General features: G+C 40.6%; 2 protein-coding genes across 2 annotated transcripts; both read right to left on the minus strand.

The window, feature by feature from the left end:
- Positions 1-853: 853 nt before the first annotated feature.
- On the minus strand, positions 854-12,163 carry kat8 (K(lysine) acetyltransferase 8; the record flags this gene model as incomplete). The annotated part of the gene is made up of 11 exons (XM_036560761.1): positions 854-1,096; positions 3,264-3,418; positions 4,381-4,531; positions 4,713-4,806; positions 5,770-5,910; positions 6,134-6,223; positions 7,451-7,615; positions 8,101-8,154; positions 9,279-9,457; positions 9,670-9,744; positions 11,728-12,163. Coding segments are annotated over 11 exons (1,605 nt in total), but the record flags the coding sequence as incomplete, so codon positions are not given.
- A 1,207-nt stretch (positions 12,164-13,370) lies between these two features.
- Positions 13,371-26,671, minus strand: rnf25 (ring finger protein 25). Its single transcript, XM_036560760.1, has 10 exons — positions 26,568-26,671; positions 25,244-25,315; positions 25,038-25,134; positions 24,164-24,231; positions 23,643-23,712; positions 23,478-23,549; positions 20,526-20,672; positions 18,804-18,893; positions 16,536-16,673; positions 13,371-14,279 (listed from the first exon to the last, which is right to left on the minus strand). Exons 1-10 carry the CDS (start codon positions 26,582-26,584, stop codon positions 13,482-13,484), a joined length of 1,569 nt encoding a protein of 522 aa, XP_036416653.1. The 5' UTR covers positions 26,585-26,671; the 3' UTR covers positions 13,371-13,481.
- Between the last annotated feature and the right edge of the window lie 141 nt (positions 26,672-26,812).

The following is a 26,812-nucleotide window of genomic DNA, read 5'->3' on the forward strand; positions in this document are numbered from 1 at the left end:
TCTCTCTCAGAGATGAAAGCTTTAAGTGCTGTTTATCTGATGGGGGCAGTTTTGGTGTCCACCAGGTCTTCCAGGTGGTTGTTAGGAGGCCCATTTTTATTGATCTCCAGTTTTGGATACTCCTGCTTTTTTACCTATGACTTTGTCTTTTTCTTATACAATCTTACATCTCCTGAAAAATAACTTGTTTGGCTGTTTTGACAGGAAATTATGTAAACAACTAGGAGTGGTCTCTGACCTTTCTACAGTAGAGTATGTATTACTGCTGTTGTGGGATTTTTATTCATTCAGATATACACATATTTTTACAAACCTCTTTATTAAAAGCAGTGAAATATGTACATATTGATGCATTTCTAAGAAATGTGTTCACAAATGCAAAGAGCTCATATATATCCAACTACTGCAGACACAAAAAGGATAGTTTCTAATACAGGTGTAATATCAGCTGTATTACCAACCCTGAGCAGTCAATCAAGACTTACTGCAGGAAAACAAACACAAAAGCTCATTTGTTCTTAGATTCAGTCATGACATAATTTGCCTAAGAGACCAAGGTATCACTTATAGCCATGTTCTTGTACAAGACAAACCTTTAAAGGGGTTGTACAGCTTTGAAACTTCTTTTCTTATATGTTTGCAAATGTTCCTTCCACTTTAGTCACCGTTGAAGCATCACCTTTCACCTCACACCTGCCAGCCGCTACCTGAGCAATAGGTAATTCCATATTGTCAAATGAATAATTCAGCACAGCGTTTGAGGCATTTTAGAGCTCTTACATTAACCGGCGCAGGTGAAGTCTAAAGGTAATCCAGGTATAGGGAGCGCAGAGAGTAACAGACTGACCAGACGTAAGGTATGAAAAGAAAAGTGAATATCACTATTCTCATTTATTTAAAAAAGAAAACACTGTACAGTCTTACATCTTTCCTCTTCAACACTTTAAACAGAACACGAGGTGCTGTTTACTAATCAGTCTCGGACGTTTCGCCCTTATCCAGTCTGAACATCTCCTCCATTCTGACGGCCCTCATTTCTTGGAGAACTTGGCTTGCTTGTGTTTAGGTGGAGCCCATTTGAGACACAATGTGTCCACTGTAGAGAGAAGAAAAGAAAACAGAGGGACACTGCATTCATTTATATACAGGATAAAGGCAAGAGATGCTTTCATTTTGTCTAGATCTGACCGGCAACATGCGGCTCTTTCACTGACCTTTTACTGACCTGTTTACCTAGATTTGTAGGTAAAAATAAAATAATCCTCCTTTGCAGTAAAATAAAGCTCTGCTGATCGTTCAACACAGTTTAACAATAAATGGTCTTAAACACTGGAGTTAATGTAGAACTGCTAATTCACCCTTTAACCCTGAAGGTTGGCGCTCTTAGTGACTGATGGTCACCATAGCAACGCAGACAATCTCGCCTAGCTAGTAGCTAACGAAAAGGCAGAAAAAGATTCAAGATGAACATTAATAATTTGGAGAAGAACGGACTTATTTGCATTTATAATCACTCCAGCTGGTTTCCTGATACGTTTAATCTGCAACGAGGAACTGTTGAACACTAAAAAGTCATAAGGCTGAAGTCAGTTTCTCATTCCCCAAGATTCTCTTTGGAATTTTCCTGTTCCACCTTAAATGGTGCGGCATTCTGGTGCCTTAGGCACCATTTAAGGTGGAACGGGAAAATTCGACCAAGGAGCTGGAGAATGAGAGGCGACTTCAGCCTCATAAAAAGTCGAACATTGAGAGACATTTTACAAGAAGGTGTTCTACTTTTGAGGAAAAGTTTCCGGGCAGAGATGCAAGAAAAGCAGTTATAGTTGAGCTGAAGCTTAAAGCAGAGCAGAGGGGGCCTGTGTTTTTCATTTATATTTTTTAGGCTACACTCAGACATTAGCACATACTGAGACTGTTTACAGCCAAGATGGTAAAACATTACTTATATAAATGGACATAAAATGTTGTGGCACCTAAGGCGGACTGATTTCTGTTGGAAGGACAAATGGCTCTTCTTAACATTTGGGTTGCCGACTCCTGGTCTGTGACATTTTAAAAGTTTGAAGCCACATTGAGGCATTTAAAAAGTGGATACTCAAGGCTGAGTAAATATTTCTGTGCAAATGCATTTATGTAGAGACTCAAAGAAGAGCTTTACAGGTCATCATAGCTTGTACTTGAACTACACTGAGCAGAGAAGCGTGTCCGGCAGCTGTCAAGTTAACACACTAAATTAAAAACGAATTTCTCCAAAATCCGTTCAGGCATTTTCCTACTTTGACCTACCCATAGTAGTGCAGACTGAAGCCCAGCTGCGGTGCGCTGTATGCTGCTATGATAGAACCCGCAACTTGTTTAAATAGAGCTTTTAAAGCAATACCTTCAGCACCTTCGGCAGACTACGCTGGACAAGCAGCTAACTAACAAAAGCAACAGCAAACAGGAAAAGCTCCAGTTCCCCTCAAGAGCCTCCACTGTGTGTATGTGTATTTATTTATATATATACACACACACATACATACACACACACACACACACACACACACAGAGTGTAGTGTTTGGATCTAACACTCTACCCCCAAGCTAAAACGCTAGCCCCAATCTAACATATACTGTATTGTAACATCCCTAATAAACAAAGATATATACAAAATACAGATGTAAGCAAAAGTTCAAACACCCCCAATTTACACATTTTACTGATTTTCTTAAGAGACAATTCAGTAACACATCCTCTATAAAGAACGAAATTTTTCTGCAAATTTTAGTGCACAATTTTTATTTTTTGGTGATTTTAACATGTTGAAAAAAACCCCCAAAAATATCACTTTTGCACAGGCAACTTATGTTTTATTTTTCGTTCAATACATTAAATTAAAAGCCAAAAAACAAACAAACAAACACAGTAACTGTGCATTTAAATGAGCAGAAAATGTGTTCTCTGAAGAGAATGTGTTCACTTACTTTTGCTTAGAAAATCAACAAAATGTCATTTGACAGGGGTGGCCAAACTTCTGCATATGATAGCATACACACAAACACTAGTTGGAACATGCAGCCACTGCAGTGCTCCCTGTGATGAAATATGGAAACTGTGTTCACTCTATAACGGAGATCATGCGATCCTCATGCTCAGGTTCATGTCAACCCAAAAATGCATGACTTTTTTAATGGAAACAAATCTTTTTAGGGTGAATTAGACAAATACGACTGTTCAGGATTTACTAGACAAAATCGTGTGATCAGCTGATTTCAGCTGTTACCTGTGATGGGTGGCTTTTTGTACTGTGCACTTTTCAGATGTTCCTCCACGAGTTTGGGGGTGACGCAGATCACATGCTGGCCCTTCCAGTACTTGACCATGTTCAGAGACTGCAGCGTGCTGATTATGTCGCTCTGCGTGATGCTCGTCATTTGACTGTGGACGTAACAAACAGCATTCAGTGACTAGTTTTAACAGGTGTACGTGATTATAGAGACGTTTTCAGCGCTCATAAGTAAGAAAACATTCATACAGCTGGAGTCTGTAAAGAGCCCCGCCCCTTCCACACTGTGAGGTACAATATAAGACAGCCAATCAGCTTTGTTGTATATACATATATCAGTATTAAAGGCACAGTAAAAAAAACAGCCTGTTTAATTCTAAGAGGAAAGGAGAGGCTGGAAAATTATCATGTAAAAAATAAATTTATGGCAATTTGTGACAAACTCACAACGCCATAAGCTCATAGAAAACAATAAAAAACAAGAAAAATGAAGGATATGGGCCCTTTATTATTATTTGTCTCCGCCCGCTGGTGCATGGTGATGTAATCAAAACTCAGATGTTTTAAAGGTGGGGCAAAAGTCAGAGGATTAGAAGATTACAGGAAAAAGAATTTGGTCTTTTAAACGATATGATGAAACATGATTAATATAACTAGGGCTATGCACTCAAGGTAAAAGGTTTGCTTTGACATCCAATGTTCACACATGCAGCCATGTAAACTCCATAAAAGTCACTGGGAGTGGAATGGGACATGTTGGTGCAGCCACAGGCCAAGTGTCAGCTATAAGATGACCAAAGTGGTCTCATAACACTGGACTACGACTATGGACGGCTGTGGCATTGGCAGGGGATCAAACTCGCCATCTCCTGATGACAGAGCCAGCACTGTACCACCTGGGAAGCCCTCTCTTTTAATACGCTTTATTAATCCTCTATTATTTCGTCAGAAATGTTGGAAGAACAGGTTTCTAAATACTATTTTACCTATAGTGCATTTACCGGTGTACAGGAATCAATAGCTACGAAAGTTTTCGTGTATATGGATGTAAATCTTTTACATAAGTTTTTTGGAGGGTGCATGCAATATCAGTATGTGCTCGAACACTGTCTACCTGAGATCTTTGATGGACAGTGTTCCTCTGAAGTCTCGCAGAATCTCCAGCAGTACCCACGACCAGTAGCTTCTATAGCTCAGCTTCCCCAAGTCTGACAGAGGCTTCTCTGGAGAGCCCACTGTATTCTCCAACTTTGACAACTCATAACCTGTAAGAGAAAAAACGCAAACAAGAAAATACATAAACAAATGCATTTAGTCAGTTATGAACTGTTATGAGTCAGTTATGAGTTATGAAAATAAACTGCACTCATATTATCCGCACAGTGAATCAGATGGCGTCATATCTGTGTTGCAGTTTAGACTGTAAAAGCAGAAGCTCTAACTTACTGAACGCAATGAGGAATTTTCCATATCCTCTGCGCTGGTACGGAGGAAGTGTGAGGATGCACGCAACATTATTCCCATCGGGAGACTCCTTCTCCTGTTCATGAAAAACACATGAGGGTCAATGACAAATAAGGCTATTAAAATGTATATGATGTGCGCTTTAATCCTCCAGAATCTATTCACTGGGTTGGTATTTGCTCTGTAGCTTTTATAATGGTATGAATACATTTTGAAACAAGATTATCGATTTTATCACCCAGAAAATGTCAGGTGGCAAAACCACATGTTGATAAAAACATATTTTTAAATGGATGAAAATTACAATCAACAGGGAAAAGTCTAATTTATTAACATTTGTTTTATTTTAAACAACGATTTCATATCCCATAAAATGACGAAAAGAACATTTTCCCTACTTTAATACATGAACACATTTTTCTGAGATCACACTACATGGTTTGGTAACCTTTAATACTTGCCTCATGAAGGTCACTTAGGGTCTTTACCATGCAAAACCCTGCCCATTCTTTCTTAAAAGCATGTCAGAATAAAAGTCCTTTATTGTCAGATGTGGTGCTTGACATTTGAGGAAATCAAGTTCACGGATAAAAGTTTTTCTATTAGTTGAAAACTTTTAAAGCTGCCATATTTTGCAACATGTTATGATACTTAAAGTTTAAAATAGAACCATGTCAATCTGACGAATTTTACATGACTGATTTATCCTTTTTAATGGTTCGTTTAAACTGTGTATTTGGTTGGATGGTCGCACCACCTGACATTTTTATGCTCTGGGAAACAAAAATGCTTAAAATAAATTTTATTTTGATGCAATGAAAATTCACATGAACGCAGCACTGTAGATTAATGTTAATTGTAGTGTATTTATTTAATTATTTAATTGGGAAAAAACAGACTTGGACACAAAAATCTGCACACCATGTAATTCACTACTGAAACACAAAAACACACATGCAAAAGGAAACAAACACACACAAAACAGAAATAATGTATTTGGAAAAATGTAATGAAAAAAAATTCAACAGAGATTCCTCACCTTGGAGAAGTAACCCACAATGTGTGCCCCCTGTCTGTTGACCTCTGTGAGGATATAAAAGATAAATGGTTCCACGTCAAAGTAAAGTGTTTTGTGATCCAGGAAGAGCTTGGCCAGTAGACACAAGTTCTGACAGTAGAGCTGCAGGCAGAGCACAGAGACATATCAGTCATCAGTTTGAATGGAAAACTATCATATTCACACTTCTGCTTTAAGTCAAGCTGAGTTGGAGAAGAATAATCACAGCTACTTCTCTTATGTAACCCCCCCCCCCTTAAAGCGCCTCTTACAGCCTATTAGTGTTTAACCTCTTTGAAGTGACCTATATGTGAGGTGTGGACTGTATGTTAATTTGAATGGTCACCTTATGATCTCGTCCATCCACCTCGTACACTGAAATATTGCCTCTGCGATAAATCTCCTTTCCGGGGGGCTGCCGCCATTGACACTGTGTCTGTAAAACAAGAGGAGAAGGAAAAAAAAAGTAATAAATAAAACAGATTATATGATGTACGAACGGTGAATGACAGATGATGTTACTGGCTTATCAGCAATAACTGATTTTTCCATCCCTTTTAAAAAAAAAAAAGAGTTTGATACAGCATGTAAACAGTAGGTGTGTTTACATGCACTCAGTAATCTGATCACAATTGGATTTCTGCAGTTATCTGATTATTCAAATGGTCATGTAAACAGCACACTCTGATTTCTTAGATCAAAGTAAGGTCTAGAAATCTGATTAAGAAATCTGATAAAGAGGCTGGATTTTAGCTCAGTAATCAGATTTCTCAGTGTGAAACTCTTATTCTGATATCTTTTGAATTTCTCAATCTGCACATGTGCGAAAACAGACTGCAGTACCGGAAATAAGCGAGCAGCGTTGCCGCGAGACGCAGCAAAACACTTTTGAAGCGACACTGAAACCAAATACATGCATGAAGAAATTAAGTATTTAAATATTCTTTATCTTCTAGATGATGTCTGTTCATATTTTCAGCTAAAGTGGTGCGATGTTTTTAAAAAAAGCCGCAGCATGAAGTTTGAGTTTTACATTACGTTTACGTCTCGTCTTCTTCTGTGAGTTTATTGGCTGGTTGAAAAGCAGAAATCTGATTACTGTCTGACTCATGTAGACCTAGAGTTTCCCATTATCTGATTACTCAAGTGCATGTAAACACGTTGATCGGATTACATGTAAACGCATGCACTGTTTCAAAACGTACTGTTCACTCTGTCCATACATGAAAACTAAGCTGCAAAACCGTCCACAAAACCGGTCAATTTTTTGTGACGTCACAAAACCAACACCTTTAAGAACATCCACCCATTAAGCCTACAGCAGTTTAGCCCCACCCATTCACAGTAACTATTTTTAGAATGAGGCAAAGTACAGGGCAACCAATCAGATGAGCAGTCATTTACATATGTTTTAAAGGCAAAGTAACAAAGAAATCCAGATTAAATCCAAGGAATAAAGAGTTGTTGATGTTGATGTTGGGAAATGGTCTTATAAAAACTGTTGTTGGTATATAAACAACGCAAACATCATAAGTGGGCCTCAGGGAAGAAAACAAAAACAAAGGAAATGGAGGATATGGGCCCTTAAAATGTATCTGATAGGGATGCACAGCACCCCCTGTGGTTTCTCAACTGTACTACAAAAGCATCGCTCTGTACTGACCAGGTGGTATCTGAAGGTCTTCTCGTATTTCATGTACTTCAGGCAGTATTCACAAATCCAAAGCTTGGGCTGTTTTCCATAGTCGTCAGGAAAGGGAGAGAAGTACCAGGCATCGATCTCGAAATTTCCAATCTGGATCTTGTCCACATATTTCACTTTGGTGATCTGGAGGCAGACGGTTCAAAGCCAGTGTGAAAAACTCAATGCATTTCCACGTCAAACACGGCACCAGAGAGCCATGTTAGCTAATTGTTTTCTCTTAATGTCAGGCAGAGGTAAGAAGGAGTGATATTATTGGTCAACATCACTCTTGCCACCCGCTGGTGATGTAATTAAAAAAAGAGAAGTCATTTAATGTAAGAACACAACATCTATAAATAAAATCTGTGATTTTACTCAATCTTACTTAATATGACCAGAGACAAAGTAACAATGCAAAAAAAGGGGCGATTTTGATTTCCAGTTGACTAAGAGGCAGAGTAAAAATAACATAATGCAAAATAATTTCGCAATAAGATGGAGACCTATGACAAAATTTAATGTGTACTTTGCAATTAAGGAATCTGTAGTTGTGTAATTATTAAAATGATGTTCAGTCTGGAGAAGTTAGTTCTTTAGTGCATATAAAACGAGCACTGCTTCTCTCTTACCGCTTCATGCTCTTTCTCCAGGGCTGCTGTAGTTGGGTCCATCTCTGCGTACGTCTGAAGAAGAAAACATTGGAACATTGGATGGAAATTTTGTTGAATGAAAAATACAGATTACATCTGTGTCATATCAGGGACGTCTGTGTCCACTTAAGGGCACCACATTTCACAGCATGTTCAATTAAACCTGTGTTGACAGTTGATGAAAACACATTTTGTGTTACATTTAACACACATTTAATACAATAAGACAGAAAACGTGCTAAATACAGAACATAAAAAGTCTGTTGTTAATTAAAAAGCCCATATGCTACATTTTTTTTGTTTAACTTTTTTCCCACAAAACCACTTAAGATGCTTGTGTTGTTTAAGATTATGATTAAGTTTAAGTGACCATTATTAGTCCCGCAACGGGGAAATTTCACCTCCGCATTTAACCCATCCGTGCAGTGAAAGGCCACATAAACACTAGTGAATGCACACACACACAAGGGGGCAGTGAGCACACTTGCCCGGAGCAGTGGGCAGCCCTATCCGCAGCGCCTGGGGAGCAGACGGGGGTTAGTTGCTTTGCTCAAGGGCACCTAAGTCACGTACTGTCGGCTCAGGGGATCGAACCGACGTCCTTCCGGTCAAAAGGCTGGTTCCCTAACCTCCAGCCCACAACTGCCCCCAATTTATGCACCAAAAAAGTCATTTCTACATGACCATTTTCCAATCTCTATCCCTTAGAATTAAACAGGCTGTTTGTTTTTGTTACTGTGCCTTTAAGCCTGAGCTCTGTTCTGTTTGGCCACCCTGTATTGTGCCTCATTCAAAAAGCAGTCCAGAGTAAAGCGGCCGAGTTACACTGCAGGCTGAATAGGCAGACGTAAATAAACATAGGGCATAGTTGGCTGTAATGTGTGCAGTAATTCCTGTTATGAATATGCTTGTATGTCCAGATTTGGGGCCTCCCATTGGCAGAGCCCTTGAAAACCATGTAAACGTGTTTTTTTTGGTCACAATATCACGGCTAAGCATTAAAGGCCTTCCATACTAAAAAAGAGAGAGAGAAGTTGTTGGTTTTCCATGATATGGGCCCTTTAAGACATCATTACTGAGAGTGTACTTCTAGAGAAAAGTCACTGAGAACCTCTGAGGATATTAACAACACTGAACAGAGTTTTACTTGTGGCTACCTTCTGAACATGGTTGATCTCGTCGTGTTTGCGTTTCTGGTTCCGGGTGATCTTCCTCTCCGGCTGGTCCCCGAGCTCTCCTCCCCCACCTTCTTCCACACTTTTCCTCACTGCATCCTTCACGGTTTTGGTCAACGCCAGACGTCCCTTTCCGACCCACTCATCCAGCCGTCTGTTAACTGTTCAGGGGTGGAAGAAAATAGAGAACCAGTCTTTTATCCTTGCAGCTTTCATGTCCTGGTCTAATGATATCATAAAGCGTGTTTAACATAATTAAATGACTGTTTCGGGCGTCCACACGCAAGGCTGGGGACACTTTTAGGCTAATTACTGTAGCTGTATGGTGGACAACTACAGCAGCAGAAAGTACTGAGCATATAAAACCACTTACACCCAACATAGTGCACATAGAACTCCTCTCTGCCTTCCTGCTCATTTAGCCTGGACTGGATAACCTCAGCAGAGTCTACAGGGAGAAAGAAAGATTAAGTGAGTAAAATTAGTAAAGAGAATTAAACTAACAAACACAGAAGCTAAAATCCAGTGCAACAGCTTAAAATGTTAACAGGGCACCATGCTAACAAGACTGGTCACTATCCACAAGTAGTAAAAAGCTTTAAGTCATTTTTATATGTTATTTCACTGTATTTTCAAAAAATACGACCACTCAAATCTAAAAGTGGAGAACAGAAAAGTCCATCATTATACTGTGATATTTAGATTTTAAAATGATTCATTGCTATCAACATGCAGGCGTCACTTTCTACGGATAAACAGATGAACTAAACTAATGTTCTCCAGTAAAAAGAACCTAAACGTCTCTCTCAGGACGATGGTTAAGAGGACATGGGTTACAGTGTATGCGCTCCATTTCAGACAAAAACAGATAAATTACATAAAACTTAACTGAAACTCTATGTTAAGGGGCATTCCGTTGATTTTTCAAACTTTCTGCATAATTCAATTGGTTTGATAAGAAATGGCTCATTGTAGAGAAACTTAGCAAGTTTCTTTACAGTGGTGGTGATAGGAACCAGACGTCATAACATCTACAACACAGAAATATCCATTTTGTTTACTATCTAAAATAATCAGTGTCTTCCCAATTTTATGGAATTTAGGATAAATAGTGATATGAAAAATTAAGTATTCTATATCACTGTACAACACCCTACATGTATCTCATCAGCACGTATGGATTTTTACATACCGTTTCACGTAATAACGTTTTCGTGTGGGAGCTTCAAGAGGCTTCAGACATCTGGTTCCTATTACCATCATGTTACACAATTCTGATTTGGTAGGGTCTCTAGGAAAGCAAGTTTCATGTCAAACCATTCTGAACAATTTTGTTCACATTTTGGCCATTTAATTAAGCAAATTTTTCAAAAAAAATTGGTAGAATTCCCCTTTAAAGCTGTCACTCAGAAGCAGCACTTTCACTATTAGATTCGTGGACAAATAAAACTCTATAGTTCCTCTTTCTCCTTAATATTTTGAATAAAAGTGTGAATCTGTGCTATATATTTCATATGCACAAAATACTGAATTTGAATTTCATAGTGATAGGAGTTGCTATGCAGTACTGTTACCTAATGTCAATGTAAGCTAAAGTAGAAAGTTATGGTAGATTAACTAACTACATTATAATGTTAACATTTGAAAACTGTTACACAGTAGTAAGTCAGTAGTATCCATATTTAGAGGGGAATTCCACCAATCTTTCAAAACACGTAATTCAAGTGCTGAGATGTAAACAAAGTCACTCAGAGTGGTTTGGTTTGAAATGGTTCACTGCAGAGAAACTTACCAACCAGATATCTTTACAGTGGTGGTGACAGGAACAATCACAATCTCTACAACACAAATATAGCCATTTTATTTACTATCCAAAACCACAAGTGCATTGTAGCCCAAAGGTTAACTCCAAAACTATCACAGGACAACGTCTTGGGCATCAGGCAGTGTAATGGGGCTTTTAGAGGCATTAAACTCTTCAGACGTCTGGTTCCTATCACCACCACTGTGGACGACTCTCACAGAAGCCACTCTGAATGGCTTTGTTTACATCCCAACTGTTTAAGAATACAGAATTTTTCAAAAGTCGGTGGAGCTCCCCTTTAAGTCCCATTCAAGGTAACGCCTCGCACTGTTTACTGGGTATTTTGAATGGAAGTGCAGAGAGTAGAAGCAATCCAGCTACTTTTGGGCCTTTATATGGATTTATTAACGCGCTGCTGTTCTCAGCAAGACAATAAAGACGATGTGAGGATAAAGCTGGTTTTCTGGCGCACCATTTAAGGTGGAACGGGAAAACTGGAACGAGAAGCTGACGCGATGTGTTTACAAACAGAAAAAGATGAAGCTAGATAAACACACTAAACCTGTGGTTACTTAACGGACACTGATTTGGTTTAACACCGGCATTTAATCGGTTATTTCTACTCACGCCAGGTTTTGTCAGCGCGCTGACACAAATACGTCTCGCCAATCTCCACCGACACCTCCTGCTCTCTGCCGCCGCCGAGGGTGGCTCCGTCGCCGGGCCGCGGCGCACTCGAGCCCCCGGATTCACTTGCGGCCTCGTGCTCCTCCTCCTCGCCGCCGCTGCCGCCGTTAGAGCAGAACGTGTTGCGCACTCCCGCCTCCGACTCGCGGCCACGCGCCGAGTCCCGGTCCTCCATCAGATCAAAAAACACTTCCAATATGTTATTATTATTATTATTGATGATGATGACGACAACAGTCACACTCTCGCGCCACTGGCCTGAAATAAAAACAGAGCACGTCGTACGCGCTCGCGCCAACGCACGCGCACTGCCACAGTGGCACTCTCTCGCCCCCTGCAGGCAAATCAGGTACAGCAGCCTGGGGCACTGATCAGATTAAAGGGCCCATATACTACGTGTTTCTTATCTTTCATTTTTTCGACCGAGGTCCACTTATGCCATTTGCATGTGTCTATGTACCAAAAAGAGTCACACTTCATTTCATTTTGTGTTACTTTTAATAAATATTTAACACAATGCAACACAAAATGTGTTAAAATACAGAGCACGAAAAGTTTGCTGTTAATTAAAGGGCCCATATGGAATATTTCTTACATCTCTTACATTCCCACTTTCCCACATAACCACACAGACCTGTATTCCAGCTTTTTGGCCTTGGTGTGAAGTGCACTTTAAATTGTCTTGTTTTTCGCAAACCTTCCACCAAAGCACAGTGACTCGCCCAGCGTCTAAAACATTTTCCAGTTTTTGATTGTCATTGTGCACTAGTGGGTGGGGCAAAAAATGTCACTGCGCACCAGTGGGTGGGGCAAAAAATGTCACTGCGCACCAGTGGGTGGGGATGGGGCAAAGTAATCCATCCATCCATCATCTAAACCGCTTATCCTTCTGGGTCGCGGTGGGCTCCAGCACCCCACCGGGCAAAGTAATATTAACCAATAATATGTTTCACCTCCACCCACAATGCCCACCTATCATGAAGAGAAAATGCTAAGTTAGCTCAGATACAGATACTGTGTTTTACCCACAAATATGTGACGCTACGGTAGAAAAATGAGTTATGATTTCCAAGTTATGTTGAGTTTAAGTTAAACAAATAAATAAAAAAGGTCAGAAAAAATACACCATCCCTTGCAGGCAAATCAGACAAAATAGAATAAATAGTGTGAAAGACACACACACACACACACACACACACACACACACACACACACACAGAAAATACAAAAAAAAAGATAATAATAATAAAAAATAAATATAAGTAAACCTATATGCACTCCTGCATGCAAACACAAAAATGAAAAGTTAATAAAACTTTGTGACTGAGCTTTCAGAAGCATTAAACTCTTCAGACATCTGGTTCCCATCACCTCCACAGAGAACAGTTCTGACTCTAGAACGGAGAATTTTGCATCAAAGCGCTCTGAGCGACGTAGTTTACATGTTAACCGGTAAATTATGCAGACGTTTTGAAAAGTCTGGGAAATTCCCCTTTCAGCCTTCTCGTTTTCTGCTCCACTGATAATCGTGATGTGTGTATGTTTTGCAGGGTGCTGAGCAGAAACAGACAGACACACTTCACTGCAGTGCTTGTGTAATATTTTATTATGACGACACCGTTATGATGGAGGTACACTTGGTAAACGAGGGAGGGAAGCTTCTGTTCTGCCTGCGCTCCTCCCTTCTCCCACTGTCAGAGAACCCCCTCCTTCTTAAACTCAGTTTCAGTTTTCGGATGCATCCCCTTTCCAGTTCCTCTGTGCGGCCCACCTCCGCGGTGATGATGGCTAAACCCTCCGCCTCGGGCTCTGTGAGCTCTCCCACCCCGGTGGTGGTGGTACGCACGGCCAGCACCATCCCACTGGTTTGAGCTTCTGGGGATTCTGTCGTGCCACTGGCCGTACTGGGGCGCTCGTGGACCGTGCCTTCTCCCTCTGTCTCGGGGGCCCGGGTCCTGTCGTCCATCCGTGACGATCGTCTGAGCAGCGTCTTCTGGAGCGTTCATGTTCGAGTGGCGTGTCTGCTGTTCTCCTGAAGTGTCTTGCTGGCTTGTGGCGAAGCATTCCTCACCTGTTTGCCTCCCAGACTGGCTTGTCTGGTCTTTGTCAGCTCTGGGCTCGAGCGGTTGCCCATGTTCTGTGCTTTCTGCATGCGGCTCATTGTTCTGAGGGAGTAAACTGTTCTTCGGTAAACTGTGGTTGCTCTCTGATGAGGATACGCTCATTTCGGTGAACTTTTCTACGACAGGTATAGGAGTTCCATGAGACGATTGTTCGCTCCTTCCACCTCCTTTTCCTCTTCCTCTCCGACCTCCTCTAAATTCCCCCTGATACCTCCTGCCATCACGAGCCCGGCGCTGTGATGGGGCCGAGACGTTCTGGGCTTGGGGGACAGGGGTCTGACCAGGGCAGTCAGGGGGAGCAGAAGGTAAAAGCTGGCTGGGTTCAGGATTTGGAGTGTCAGGGCAAGTGGGGTCAGAGTCGGCAGGGACCTTGGAGACAAACAGAAACTCCTGCTAATAACGAATCCTGGTCTGGTGAGACATATAAACTTGAAATAGTCTGGCAAAAAACTAATGTAGACCATTTGTACCAAACGTCAGTCAGCCAAGACGTGTCTGAAGTTTACCACAACTATGAGGCTAATGTAGCTAACAAGTAATGGAAACCTATACCCCACCACTTAGCATCGAGCTAACTGAGTGCATTAATCATCACACACTCGCCTCAGACCGTGCGGAGTTCTTCAGCATCTAACAGACTAGATTATGTAATTCTAATTCTAAACTGACTCGAGTCCAACAACATTTTATCCAAAACTGACCCGAAACGGCCGATCATCATCCAAAGAGATGATTGGGGGAGAGGAAAAAAAAAACAAAAAAAAACAGCTGTTACTTCTGATGGTAGTGTTGGTTAAATTACCATATAGTGACGATAACAGAGGTCATTAGATCACAGATAAATAAAATATTTAAAATAAAATAATATAAAGATAAAAAAGAAATAATCCTGTTTTTAAAAGTGATTCAATATTAATGATTTCGCATAACATTCCACGTTTTTAGCCCAGATAAGCTTTCCACATGCACTGTGGGGCACTGATATAGCAGGATTTTAGCCTCCACCTGTTTAGTCCTAAAACTCTACTTCTTTACATTACGTTACATGTAACATATTGAAAATATATTAAATTAAATGTCTTTTTGGCGTCACTAAACTGTACTTCACTGAATCACTTCCTTTAATTTCACCGTCTCACATCATAAACCTCAGTGCTAAATTCTGTGAAATTTAAACTCAAACTGAAATCGACACATATTTGAGAAATGACATCCGAACCTGGCGTGAGCGGTCAGTCATCATCCAGAGAGATGATGGGGGGAAAAAACAGCTGTTACTTCTGATGGCAATGTTGGTTCAATTACTGTGTAGCGACAGTAATAGCAGTCATTAGATCACAGATAAATAAAGAATAAAAAGAATCAACAATGCTGCTTTAAAATGATTCAGTACGCAGTGCTTTCACACAACATTCCAGATGTTTTTAGTCTAACCCTAACCCTAATCCACATGCACTGTGGGATGGTGATATAGCAGGATTTTAGCCTCCACCTGTTTAAGCCTGAAACTCTTAGGCCCAGTCCCATTTCACCCCTCGCCCCTACCACTTAGCCCTCTGTTTTGTGTGTTCACGTCTACGGGTAAGGTGTCCCGATTGTTGTTGAGATGGAGGGGTAGGGTGAAGTGTTAGAGTTACATGGCCCTCCAAACGGAGGCTTTTCAGAGACTCCAAACAGAGTGATAAGAGAAAAAAAGAAAAACCGGGAAGACGGCTGAACAAGAGACCAAAGAGACCCACAAATGTGAGAATTTTCTTCGTCACAAAAAATACGATAATCATTGTATTATCTTAGTTTAATGTTGTTTCAACGTATTATGGTTGTTTTCTCCACAACAAGCATAAAAAAAAAATAATTAAAAAAAAATCGCTAAAACATGCTAACGTCTCGGTAGCTAGCTAGCTAACTTTCCTTAACTATTTAAGGTGGAACGGGAAAATTCAAACAAGAAGCTGGTGAATATCTGACTTCAGCTTCGTATCACCAAAGAATTAGGGGTGGGTGATAATAAATAATTGCCCCCCTCTTTGAAGGCATATGATGTCCTAAATGTAACTAAAGCCCAGCAGTGAGGAGCTGAACTTTACCCTAACTTTACCAGACTGGCAGGGTCGCCTACAGAGCAGCGCTAGTAGCTGTTAATGAAGCAGTGTTATTTGAGGGTTCATTTTGTAGGGGTAAAAAGAAGAAATAGGATTTGGCCTTAATCTTTACACAGTGTTACATGTAACATATTGGAATTTACAGTGTCTTTTTAGCTTCACTAAACTCTACTCCACTGACTCCATACCTGTACATTCAATGTCTCAGAACCCAAACCTCAGTGCCAAATTCTGTGAAATGTGAACTCGACCCAAAACCGACAAAATCTGAGAAATGACACCTGAACCTGACGAACGCAGTCGCGTCCGGTTGGATTTGGGCAAATATTTCAAGCTCTAGTAAAAGCGTCCATTACATGTTAGCTCCATCAGCCTCGTAGCTCCAGTGTAAAAAAAAGCAACCAATCACCAAACATGTCTTTGCCGATCAGCTTCATTTGAGGTGTGAGGGGTAAAACTGTGCGAACTGGTTTTTTAATACTGAACAGTCACCTTAATTACATGTGCTCATTTCAGGACTTACGTCATTGATGTGAATTAGGAAGCGATTAGACTCCGCCTCTGGGTCAATGACTCCGCCTTTCTCTTTCTGACGTTCCAGAATCTTCTGGAGACTTTCCCACTTTCTTTTAAACTCCGCACCTACGGCCTCGTCCTCCTGCTGTGGGGAGAAAGAATGGCAGCGTTTCAAGTGAGCACAAATAAACGTGACTATGAGACCACAGCATGTGACCAACTGGCGTTCAGTCATCTGGACAGACTCTCCGGCATCTGAGCCAGCCAACACTGTGCAATTACACAGACTGTACAGGACAATGCCACACTGTTGCAGTCCACCGCTTGGCACCGCACACAAGAGTGACTTTGTCTGCTTGACATTTCCAGCAGCGAGACGACTCTCCAAACACACAGGCCAGCTGGTTCACTGAGGGGGTGAAGAGAATGGAGCAGGGAAGGTGTTTCATGTTAGCGGTGCTGAAAATTTAAGCAGCATTTAGATACACAGTGACGTCAACTGCATGAAGTAGCTGACTGTCACTTTCACACTAGATATGTTTATATTTAGACGCCTTGCTGGCAAGGAAGGGCTGACATTAGCAGACTAGTTAGCTGAGTATTGGTCATTACGCTACCTTACAATAAAATGATAATAGTGGACATTTTACATGGTCACTGACTGAAGTTCTCAGCAACAAACACAAATCACCAAATAATATTTCTTACACTGAGTAGATTATACATCCATACAAACGCCAGTGAGGTTTGAAGAACATCAGAAAGTGAAACAGCGTTTTTATTACCAATTGTGGAGTTGCTAGGCTTCCTTCATGTTCCAATCACACTGTGTTTTGACAACTGTCACCATGAAGACATGCAGCACCGTAACTTTCCACTAGCTGAACTTGAGGTCTGTTCAACTGCCATTTCACTTTATGCAATTAAGAACACAGTAAAACAACTATAAGCAGCCTGCCTATAAAAACAGTCCCCCAGGTCAGGGTCAGCATGCGGCTCCTTTACTGCCCTGTTGTGGCTCCACAGCTGAATTAGATTTGTAGGTAAAAATAAAATAATCCTCCTTTACAGTAAAATAAAGCTCTGCTGGTCGTTCAACACAGTTTAACAATAAATGGTCTTAAACGCTGGAGTTAATGTAGAACTGCTAATTCACCCTTTAACCCTGAAGGCTGGTGCGCAGACTGCTGGTCACCATAGCAATGCAGACAGCAATCTCGCCTAACTAGTAGCTAACGAAAAGACAAAGAGAAATATGTAAGACAAACGTTGATAATTTAGAGACGAATGGACTTTTTTGCATTTATTAGCACTCAGATGTTTAATCTGCAACGAGAAACTGTGAAACACTAAAAAGCCACAAAAGCCACAAAAAAGCTCTGGCAGGAAACTTTTCCACAAAAGTAGTTCAAATTCTTGGAAAATGTCTCTCAACATTCGACTTCTTACGTTCCACCTTAAATGGTGCAGCAGTTAAATTCTGGATTTAAGGTGGAATGGTTTAATTTGAACAAGAAGCTGGCGAATGAGAAGCAACTTCAGCTTCGTAATAAGTCAAACGTTGAGAGACATTTTACATGAAACGGAACTAATTTTGTGTAAAAGTTTCCTGTCAGAGATGCGAAAAAAGCAGCTACAGCTGAGCTAAAGCTTAAAGCAGAGCAAAGTAAGTCTGTGTTTTTGTTTACATTTTTTTTAGCACATACTGAGACAGCTGAGATGGCAAAACGTTACTTCAATAAAATGGACATATAACGTTGTGGCTCCCAAGGTGGTTTGATTTTTGTTGAAAAGACAAAATGTCTCTTCTCAACATTTGAGCTGCCGACACCTGATCTAGGTTTTGGAGATAGGAGCCGGAATGTTGTTCCTTCTTGACTTTTAGCCCCGGAACGGGATTGCAGACCATTTCCACTCCTGCATAACAGACACAGCATCCACTGACGCACACCTTGCTGTCACTACTCTCTCTTGCTGTATGAACTTAATGCAAATAAGCTAAGCATCAACCAATCGGACTGCTGATGTGAGATGGGAACCCACTAGGAGTCACAACCATAGTCAAGCTACAAGTGTGCATCTAGTGAACGATTATTACAGTAGTTGGAAAAACACTGATGGGACTAAGAGTCCTTTTTTTTTGAAGAACAGAATTTTTTAAATATTAGGCCACGTTGGGCCACAGAAATAGCCCACAACTCCTGCTTGTGTTAGTGATGCCCCCAAAGCGGCTAACAGTCGGCAGTGGAGTCTGCGGACAGTGACATGTCTTTACCTGAGGGAGGTCTGGCGCAGGTGATGAAAGCAGGGCGCTCACATCATATGACAGCGGCTCTCGGCACACGGGGCAAACAACAGACAGCTCCTATACAAGTGAGAGAAAGACCCCGTTTAAAGCCATATTTTCTAATATATTTTGTTAGGTTTATTGTAATTAGGAGTCTAAAAAGTCTGAAAATCTTAATACTTACATATTTTAAGTAATATGTATTTTTTTTGCATAAGTAAACAAAACAAGGTCATTCAGGGCAATTCAATGTAATGTGTGGTTAATTGTAGAGAAACGTCGTGACTCATTTTCTTCACAGTGATGGTGATAGACAGATCCTATCTTTTCTATTTCTATTTTATAAATAACATCTGGTTCCTAACAAACGTGACTCAGTAAATTTTGTATAACGAAGCATCTCATATCAAACCACTCTGAATAATTTTAATAGTTTAATCATGCAGGACTTTTGACAAAATGTGGAATTCGTTTTGAACTAAACCTAAAGACAGAAATATTAACAGAAACGATCATGGATCCTCCGCCTTTAGTCCTCATTCAAATTTACTTTGGCTTATTTTCATTAAAGTTTCAGTTCCTGTCTTTTCAGTTTCAGTTCCTGAACCAGAGACGCCACAACAACCAACATGTTTACAAATCCGCAGGACGTCACACTAAACCCGGTCCTAAATGGGAACCGCTTCTGAAAGAATAAAAACGGGCACAGTTCTGCTATTGCCACATGAAAAACCAAAGAAGTGATGGAAACACTGCAAACACTACTTTCTCACTCTGTGGTTGTCTTAGTTGTTGCACACACAGAACAACCTAACGAACATATCAGTTTAATTTTAGTTATCTTAAATGCAGCGAGACACTGGCTTCTGCTGTAATTAAAGCAATATTGATTCTGTCCTTTATAAATCATTTTTTAGTCAGAGTGTTTTTCGTTGTGGTTTTTTTATGATAAAAAATGACCGCTAAGAGTAGTATTTAAATGCACATTTTAACAAATAAAATAGGCAAAATTTGCATATAAGTCTGTATGCTTCTTAAGGTGGATAGTTTTTTTGCTGATAAGAAGAAATATCAATAATATCAATTATACAATATAATTATAAAAAATAAGACAATGATAGAATAGAATAACACAACTGAATAACAGAATAAAAGTTATGAGACTGATCAGGTGGTTCTGGTTTTATGGGAAAAAAAAAGAAATTCTCAAAGAACTTTCAAAATAACAGCACTTACAGTTGACAGGGGCAGATCTAGCAAGGCAGAAATGTAACATACTGACTGACAAAGGTGGCCTAATATAACAGTGTGATGTTTAAAGTCACTGAGCTCTTCAGTACGACTCATTCTACTGCCAGTGTTTGTCTACGGAGACTGCAAGCCTATGTGCACAATTTGATCCAGTTAGTAATGAGTGTGGCTGAAACAGCTGAACTCAGTAATTAGGCTTTTGGCCATGCAGTGCATTTCCTGACATGTTATATTTGCCAGTGTGTTCTGCCTTCAAGGTTTTATGATGTTACTAAATCAGAGACGTCATGAGAGATTAAAGAGTTATTTGGGGACTCACTGCATGTTTCTCAGAAGCGTTTTTACAAACGTGACCTGGAGAGTTTTACTCCCTTGTACAGAGCCGATGGAAGCCTAATTCACATGCTTGAAATGAACCCAACAGCTGGATGGAAACCTGACCACCCTTACGAGTCCTACCTCCTCCTCTGCTCTGTCTCTGCTCTTGTCTTCCTCCAGCTCTCTCTCCCGCTCTCTCAGCTCCACCTCAGAGTGGGTGACGTAGCGGCCCAGGCAGTGAGAGTGAAAGTAGTGGTAGCAGCTCGTCTTGGTGAACGTCTCTCCCTCCTGCTCCAGTATAAGTTGGCAGAAAGAGAAATTAGACACAAATTAAATGTCAAATTTATTCAGAGTTTAATTTTGTTTCATCACTTTCTATACCTCATATATGAGAAAGAGTAACTTTCTAGAAAAAAGAAAAAACACACTTTAATATGTCGCTGCTGTCGAAACAAAACATCGTATCTCCATTTTTGACGTTTTCAGTTTTGGACACAATTAGAAAGTACCCACTGTCCTGTACATTGTAGGGTAAATTTCATGATGAATGGACCAACAGAAATGACCCAAAATGACTTGGAAAACACTCTGGTTCCACTGACTTACATTAAAGGTAGAGTATGTTTTTTCCTTCTCCTGTAAAGTTACTATTTTGGAGATGTTTTGTTCTGAGAACAGCAATACGTTTATATTAATTTTGGACTATTTCTATTGCTTCACTCATCATGAAAATGTTCAGAAAATGTGAAGTGCAGCTGTTTTTAAATGGTGTAATAAGTCATATGAAAAGGTTTGTACATCCCACGAAAAGTTTAGCCTTTTTTTATAACATTTTTGGATATGAAGATATCTGGTTTTGACAAAATGTTAATTTTAAGTCTCACTAGTTAAATGATATCGTCTTTATCTATCAACTTAACGTTAGACTTAAAATTTGCATTTTTGTCATACAGTTGAAATACACAGAAATGCAATTTCCTTATGTGGAAAAAGTAAGTTCACCCCTACATATCACTGCTTTTAGCATGTCAGACTGAAATCAGATGTACTCGATCAGGTGCTAATGATTAGAACACTGCTGGAGAACATCTTGGAGGAAACTGTCTTATTTAAACATCAGATATCTGGTCTGATTCACTCTTTGTTATTGGAGTGTATGTTATCTTCACACCTAGATCAAAAGAGCTTGCTGAGGCCTTTAGAGAGAAAATTGTAGATGCTAATAAATCTGGGAAAGGAATTCAGAAGATTTCCAAAATACCGGAAAACAACTGTTCCACTGTCCAGGAGACCATCTACAAGTGGAGAAGATTTAAAACAGGCCAGGATAGCCCAGTACATTTAACCTCAGAACAGAATAGGGCGAGTGAGATGCCAAAAGAAGTCTCTGAGAACTTTCATCAACGGATCTACAGGTGATGAGCAGCTCTTACCACTGCTGATGTCAGAGTGCATGCATCATTTAGAAAGAGAAGAAAAAGATGATCAGGGCAAGACTACAGTTCGCTAATGAGTATCTACAGAATGACCGGGACTTCTGGAACATGTGCTCTGGACAAGTACCAGCTGTATGGCTGCGGCACCAGAAACCATGTTTGGTGAAAACCAGAGACAGCATTAGACCAGAAGGACCTCATACCCACTGTATAGCAAGGTGGTGGAAATGTTATGGTTACTTAAACTATGCATCGGCTATGAACTCTCTTTCACACCACAGAGTGCTTGAGGAGAACGTGAGGCCATCGGTCAAAAAGTTGATGCTGAAGAAGTGGACCTTTCAACAGGATAATGATCCCAAACACACAAGTTAATCCACCAAGGAATGACGCAAAAGCAAGAAATGGATGGTTATGGAATGGCCCAGTCAAAGCCAACTGAAACCAACTGAGATGCTGTGTGGGGGGTTTGAAACAGGCTGTGCATGCAGGAACCCCCTCAAACACAGCTGAAACAATTCTATATAGAGGACTAGGTCCGAATTTCTATGGATGTAAAAAGCTGGACAATAAGCAAGCGAGACAGGAACTTTCGGTGTTGGTGAGGACTTTTGAGAGAACTCTGGACAGCAAAGAAAACAAACAAATGGATCCTTGAACAAATGAAGCCTCATCTCTCACTCGAAGCCCAGATAACCAAACCGAATGCGTCTTATTTTGGACACATTCTGAGAAGAACTGATTTATTAGAAAAGACTGTTGTGCGTGGAAGAGTTAAAGGTAAAAAGGGAAGAGGACGACCAGCAACAGGATGGATGGATACAATCAGAGGAGTTATGAACCTGCCATTCAAGTGTCTGAAGACCCAAACAGAAGACAGAACATTCTATTCTAGAATATTCTGGAGAAACACGGTCGCCAGGAGTGTTTCTCCAGAATATTCTGTCTTAGTAATAACAGACATAAGAAACATATACAATTATTGTAAACACCTATGTAAAGTTGTTTCTGCCAAAGAGGGCGAAGCCTACGGAGGTATCGGTTCACACGGTTCACACATTTGTTGTCTTGAGATCTTGTGATATTTGTGTCATAATCACAGCAAAACAAATGTTATTTTTAATATCTCAAGTTATTTATATCATTATCAAGACATGGCAAACATTGTGTCATCTAGATAACATTCGTTAGGTAATAATGCCATAAATATCTCCATATCTTGAGGAAGCAACGTGTGTTATATCAAGATCAACAAATAAATTAAGATAACAAGAAATAAATTAAAATTACTTAACAGAATTAAACTAAATTTGCAGCTCCATGACCCTTTAGAGCGTCTTTCAATACAGGTTACTGAAGTCAGGGGTGTACTTACTTTTTCAACAGAAAATAAATGACTGCAAAAGTCAAATTTGGACTTTTTTCTTCTTTTGAATAATTTTTATCTATACATACTGTTTAACCGAAGATTAAATACTGATTTGTCCACGTCAAAAGAAATATAATGCCAACCACATTTCACATTTAACATATGACTACAGATATTTTATATATGACAGCAACAATATGGTGGCCAGAGGAGTCTCCTAATTGTATATAAGTAGACTTTATGGCCAATAAAAAAAAACAATATTACAGTAAGATGACAAAGCATTACCTTAAAACCATACAGGCAGATGACACAGTTCCCATGGGGAATATTGCTCTCTGTAAGGATCTCTTTGGCTTTCTGTGGTAAAGACAAAAAAGGGGAAAAAGTGCTCGATAATGAGGCTGCGATGGGCAGAAAACTGGCTCAGACAGAGTGCGAGACGGTACAAACCTCAATCAGCTGATACAGCACTGGCATCCCCAAGCAAGACTCAGCCTCCATCTGCAAACTCTGCTGTAAACTGTGGTGTAGAAGAATCAGAAGAGTGTCTATTTCTGCTGTTTAATCTGCTCCATCAATAACATGATTTCTCAGTGCTCAAGTCTCAAATGAGTCACGTTTTATTGTCACTCTGATTAAACAAATCAATAATAAACGCTTACTGATCTAAACTGTGCTCTTCATGAGCTTTCTTGCTCAGAGAAACAACAATAAAGGCAGCATGGAGCTTCTTTTATGCAGTTACAGGAAACAAATTAACACAAAAAGCTCCAATTCCACATGCTGATCCATTTTACTATAAACGTGGACATGCATGCGCTGTAACTCCTCTGACAACAGATAGAAAAGTTAAAAGGTGCCAACGCCAAAGCCTCTGGACGGATAGCCGGCGAGCTGCTCAGTTTTACACGGTTAACATTGCGGCGTATAAATGCTGTAAGCTCATAATACCATTTAAAATGGACTAGCACCTGAGCAACTTGTCATCAGAGAGGCCTCGCGGATTGTGAATGGAGATGCAGGGAGGAGAAGAAGGATACTAAAAGCAAAAAAGAAGTATGTTACGAGATGTACGTGTAGCCTTCACAAAAAAATGAATCTCCCACAATATTTCTGAACTTCTGAAATTTGCTGCCTTATCATGTTGACAGTTTAGCACTTAGTCATATTAAGTCCATCTGGAGCTCATAAGTACAAATTATACAAGTTATGTTAAAAACATCTGAGAGCACAGGATTTCTGAGACTTTTGCACCGTATGGAAATACAGTGTGATTCAAAAAGATTCATCGGATTTCAAAGCGCCATATTTTTTCAAACCGTGATGCGCCTAGGAACCAATCATAATCCAACTGAAAGAGGGGGTCACAGAGTTTCTGACTGTCAGTGGAAGATGGCTCCCTTCAGTCTGTGAGGAGATGGAGACCCCTGAGCAGAAACCGTTCTGCGTTCTCCACTTCAATAAGAGTGAATCCGTCATAACTGAGCAGCGTGATTGTCATCGGCAGTGAAGCTCCAACAGCTCAGAGCGTTCGTCGTTGGTTCCACAACACTGGATGATCTCCGAAATCGCACTGAAAGCCGTGAGTGCAGCGACACCCGACATGCTCAATGGAGTATGGGATGAATTTGACTATGGTGTTGATGTTGTCTGTACAGCTGGAGGAGGTTCATATTGAGCTCTTGTAAAATTACATAATAAACTTTATGCTCATTTGAACCATTTACAGTTTACTGCATTGTTCTGTAACGATTTACAAGTGAAATAAATCATTTTGAAACCAGATGAATCTTTTTGAATCACACTGTATAATCAATCAAGGAGCTGAAGATGTCCAGCACATGCCTCTGAGTCCAGGTCCAATGTCAGAGTGAGACGGACAAACTGGGACAGGCAGTCCTCTCCGGTGGACGGATGAAGGACCACGCTGACCTGCCAACCTCTAAAAGAGAAAGACTTGCATGTTTATGTCTCAGCTGTTATCAGTACTTCAGAAAAAAAAATAAGTTCACATTCGGTTTCATGTAATTCATGTAGGCTGTAAAGTTTACCCATCATCTTTCTGTGTGACTTTCAGTTCATCCAGGTAGATGGACTGCAGCACTTCTATTTCACACAGCGTGCTATAAAAAACAAACAGCTAGGTTACTTATTACACAGACTAACATTGCTACATACAACCATTTCGTTTCTACACTCATTGTCCATTTTATCAGCTCCACTTACTGTATAGGTGCACTTTGTAGTTCTACAGTTACAGACTGTAGTCCATCTGTTTCTCTGCATACTTTGTTACCCTGTTCTTCAGTGGTCAGGACTCCCATGGACCCCCACAGAGCAGGTACTATTTGGGTGGTGGATCATTCTCAGCACTGCAGTAACACTGACGTGGTGGTGGTGTGTTAGTGTGTGTTGCGCTGGTCTGAGTGGATCAGACACAGCAGTGCTGCTGGACTGAGAATAGTCCACCAACTAAAAATATCCAGCCAACAGCGTCCTGTGGGCAGCATCCTGTGACCACTGATGAAGGACTAGAGGATGACCAACACAAACTGTGCAGCAGCAGATGAGCTATCGCCTCTGACTTTACATCTACAAGGTGGACTGACAAGATCCACTCGTACCAGCACAACACACACTAACACCACCGCCACGTCAGTGTCACTGCAGTCCTGAGAATGATCCAAAACCCAAATAATACCTGCTCTGTGAGGGTCCATGGGGGTCCTGACCACTGAAGAACAGGGTAAAACGGGGCTAACAAAGTATGCAGAGAAACAGATGGACTACAGTCTGTAACTGTAGAACTACAAAGTGCACCTATACAGTAAGTGGAGCTGATAAAATGGACAATGAGCGTAGAAACAAGGAGGCGGTTTAACGAGGCTGAAGTCAGTCTCGTATTTGATTTATCCGTTCCACCTTAAACAGTGCAGTACTGAGATTCAGGCGCCCCAAGCACCAGAATGTTACTGCTGCACCATTTAAGGTGGAACGTGAAATTGGAACGCCAATCCAATTTCAGCTGCGTCTAATATTATCTAAGATTGAGCTGACTTAACCCAGAGTGATCCACTATACTCCAGTAGCCACAGTAGGTGAGGCCTCTGGCCGTGAATCAGCGGTTTGACTGGAATAAAGAGTTTATTTTGGTGAATTCTCTAAGTGAGCTCCATCTCAGCGAGCTGTCACTGCAGCGCCGACCCTCCGCTAACGGTCCGCTCACGGCGCCGCTCAGCTCACTGTAGCCACTGATATCATACTGTAGTGCGAGCGAAAGGTTTGAAGATCAGCTCTAAGAGAAAAATGTGCGCTGAGAATTAAATAAATCTCTAAATCAGTTCCACTGGCAGCGTTTCCAGCTCAGCTACTCACTCGCTCTCCGCCGCCATGGCCCCGCTGTCCGTCCGCCTCAGAGGGATCCGGAAACCGCAGCCCAAACAGAACAGTTCCGCAGAGAAAGTACAACAGCTGACCCTGCATGGAGTAATATTACTGCTACTGCTGATACTACCGCTAATATTACTGCTACTGCTGATACTACCGCTAATATTACTGCTACTGCTGATACTACTGCTAATACTACCACTAATATTACTGCTACTGCTAATACTACCACT

This window comes from Colossoma macropomum, unplaced genomic scaffold (assembly GCF_904425465.1).
Source record: "Colossoma macropomum unplaced genomic scaffold, Colossoma_macropomum, whole genome shotgun sequence".
NCBI classification, from domain to species: Eukaryota; Metazoa; Chordata; class Actinopteri; order Characiformes; family Serrasalmidae; genus Colossoma; species Colossoma macropomum.

Coding starts and splice junctions, on each gene's coding strand:
- rnf25 (XM_036560760.1), bottom strand. Junction 23,550..23,642: donor TGCTGTATCAGCTGATTGAG/GTTTGTACCGTC, acceptor TCTTTACCACAG/AAAGCCAAAGAGATCCTTAC. Junction 18,894..20,525: donor GAGACAGAGCAGAGGAGGAG/GTAGGACTCGTA, acceptor TCACTTGTATAG/GAGCTGTCTGTTGTTTGCCC.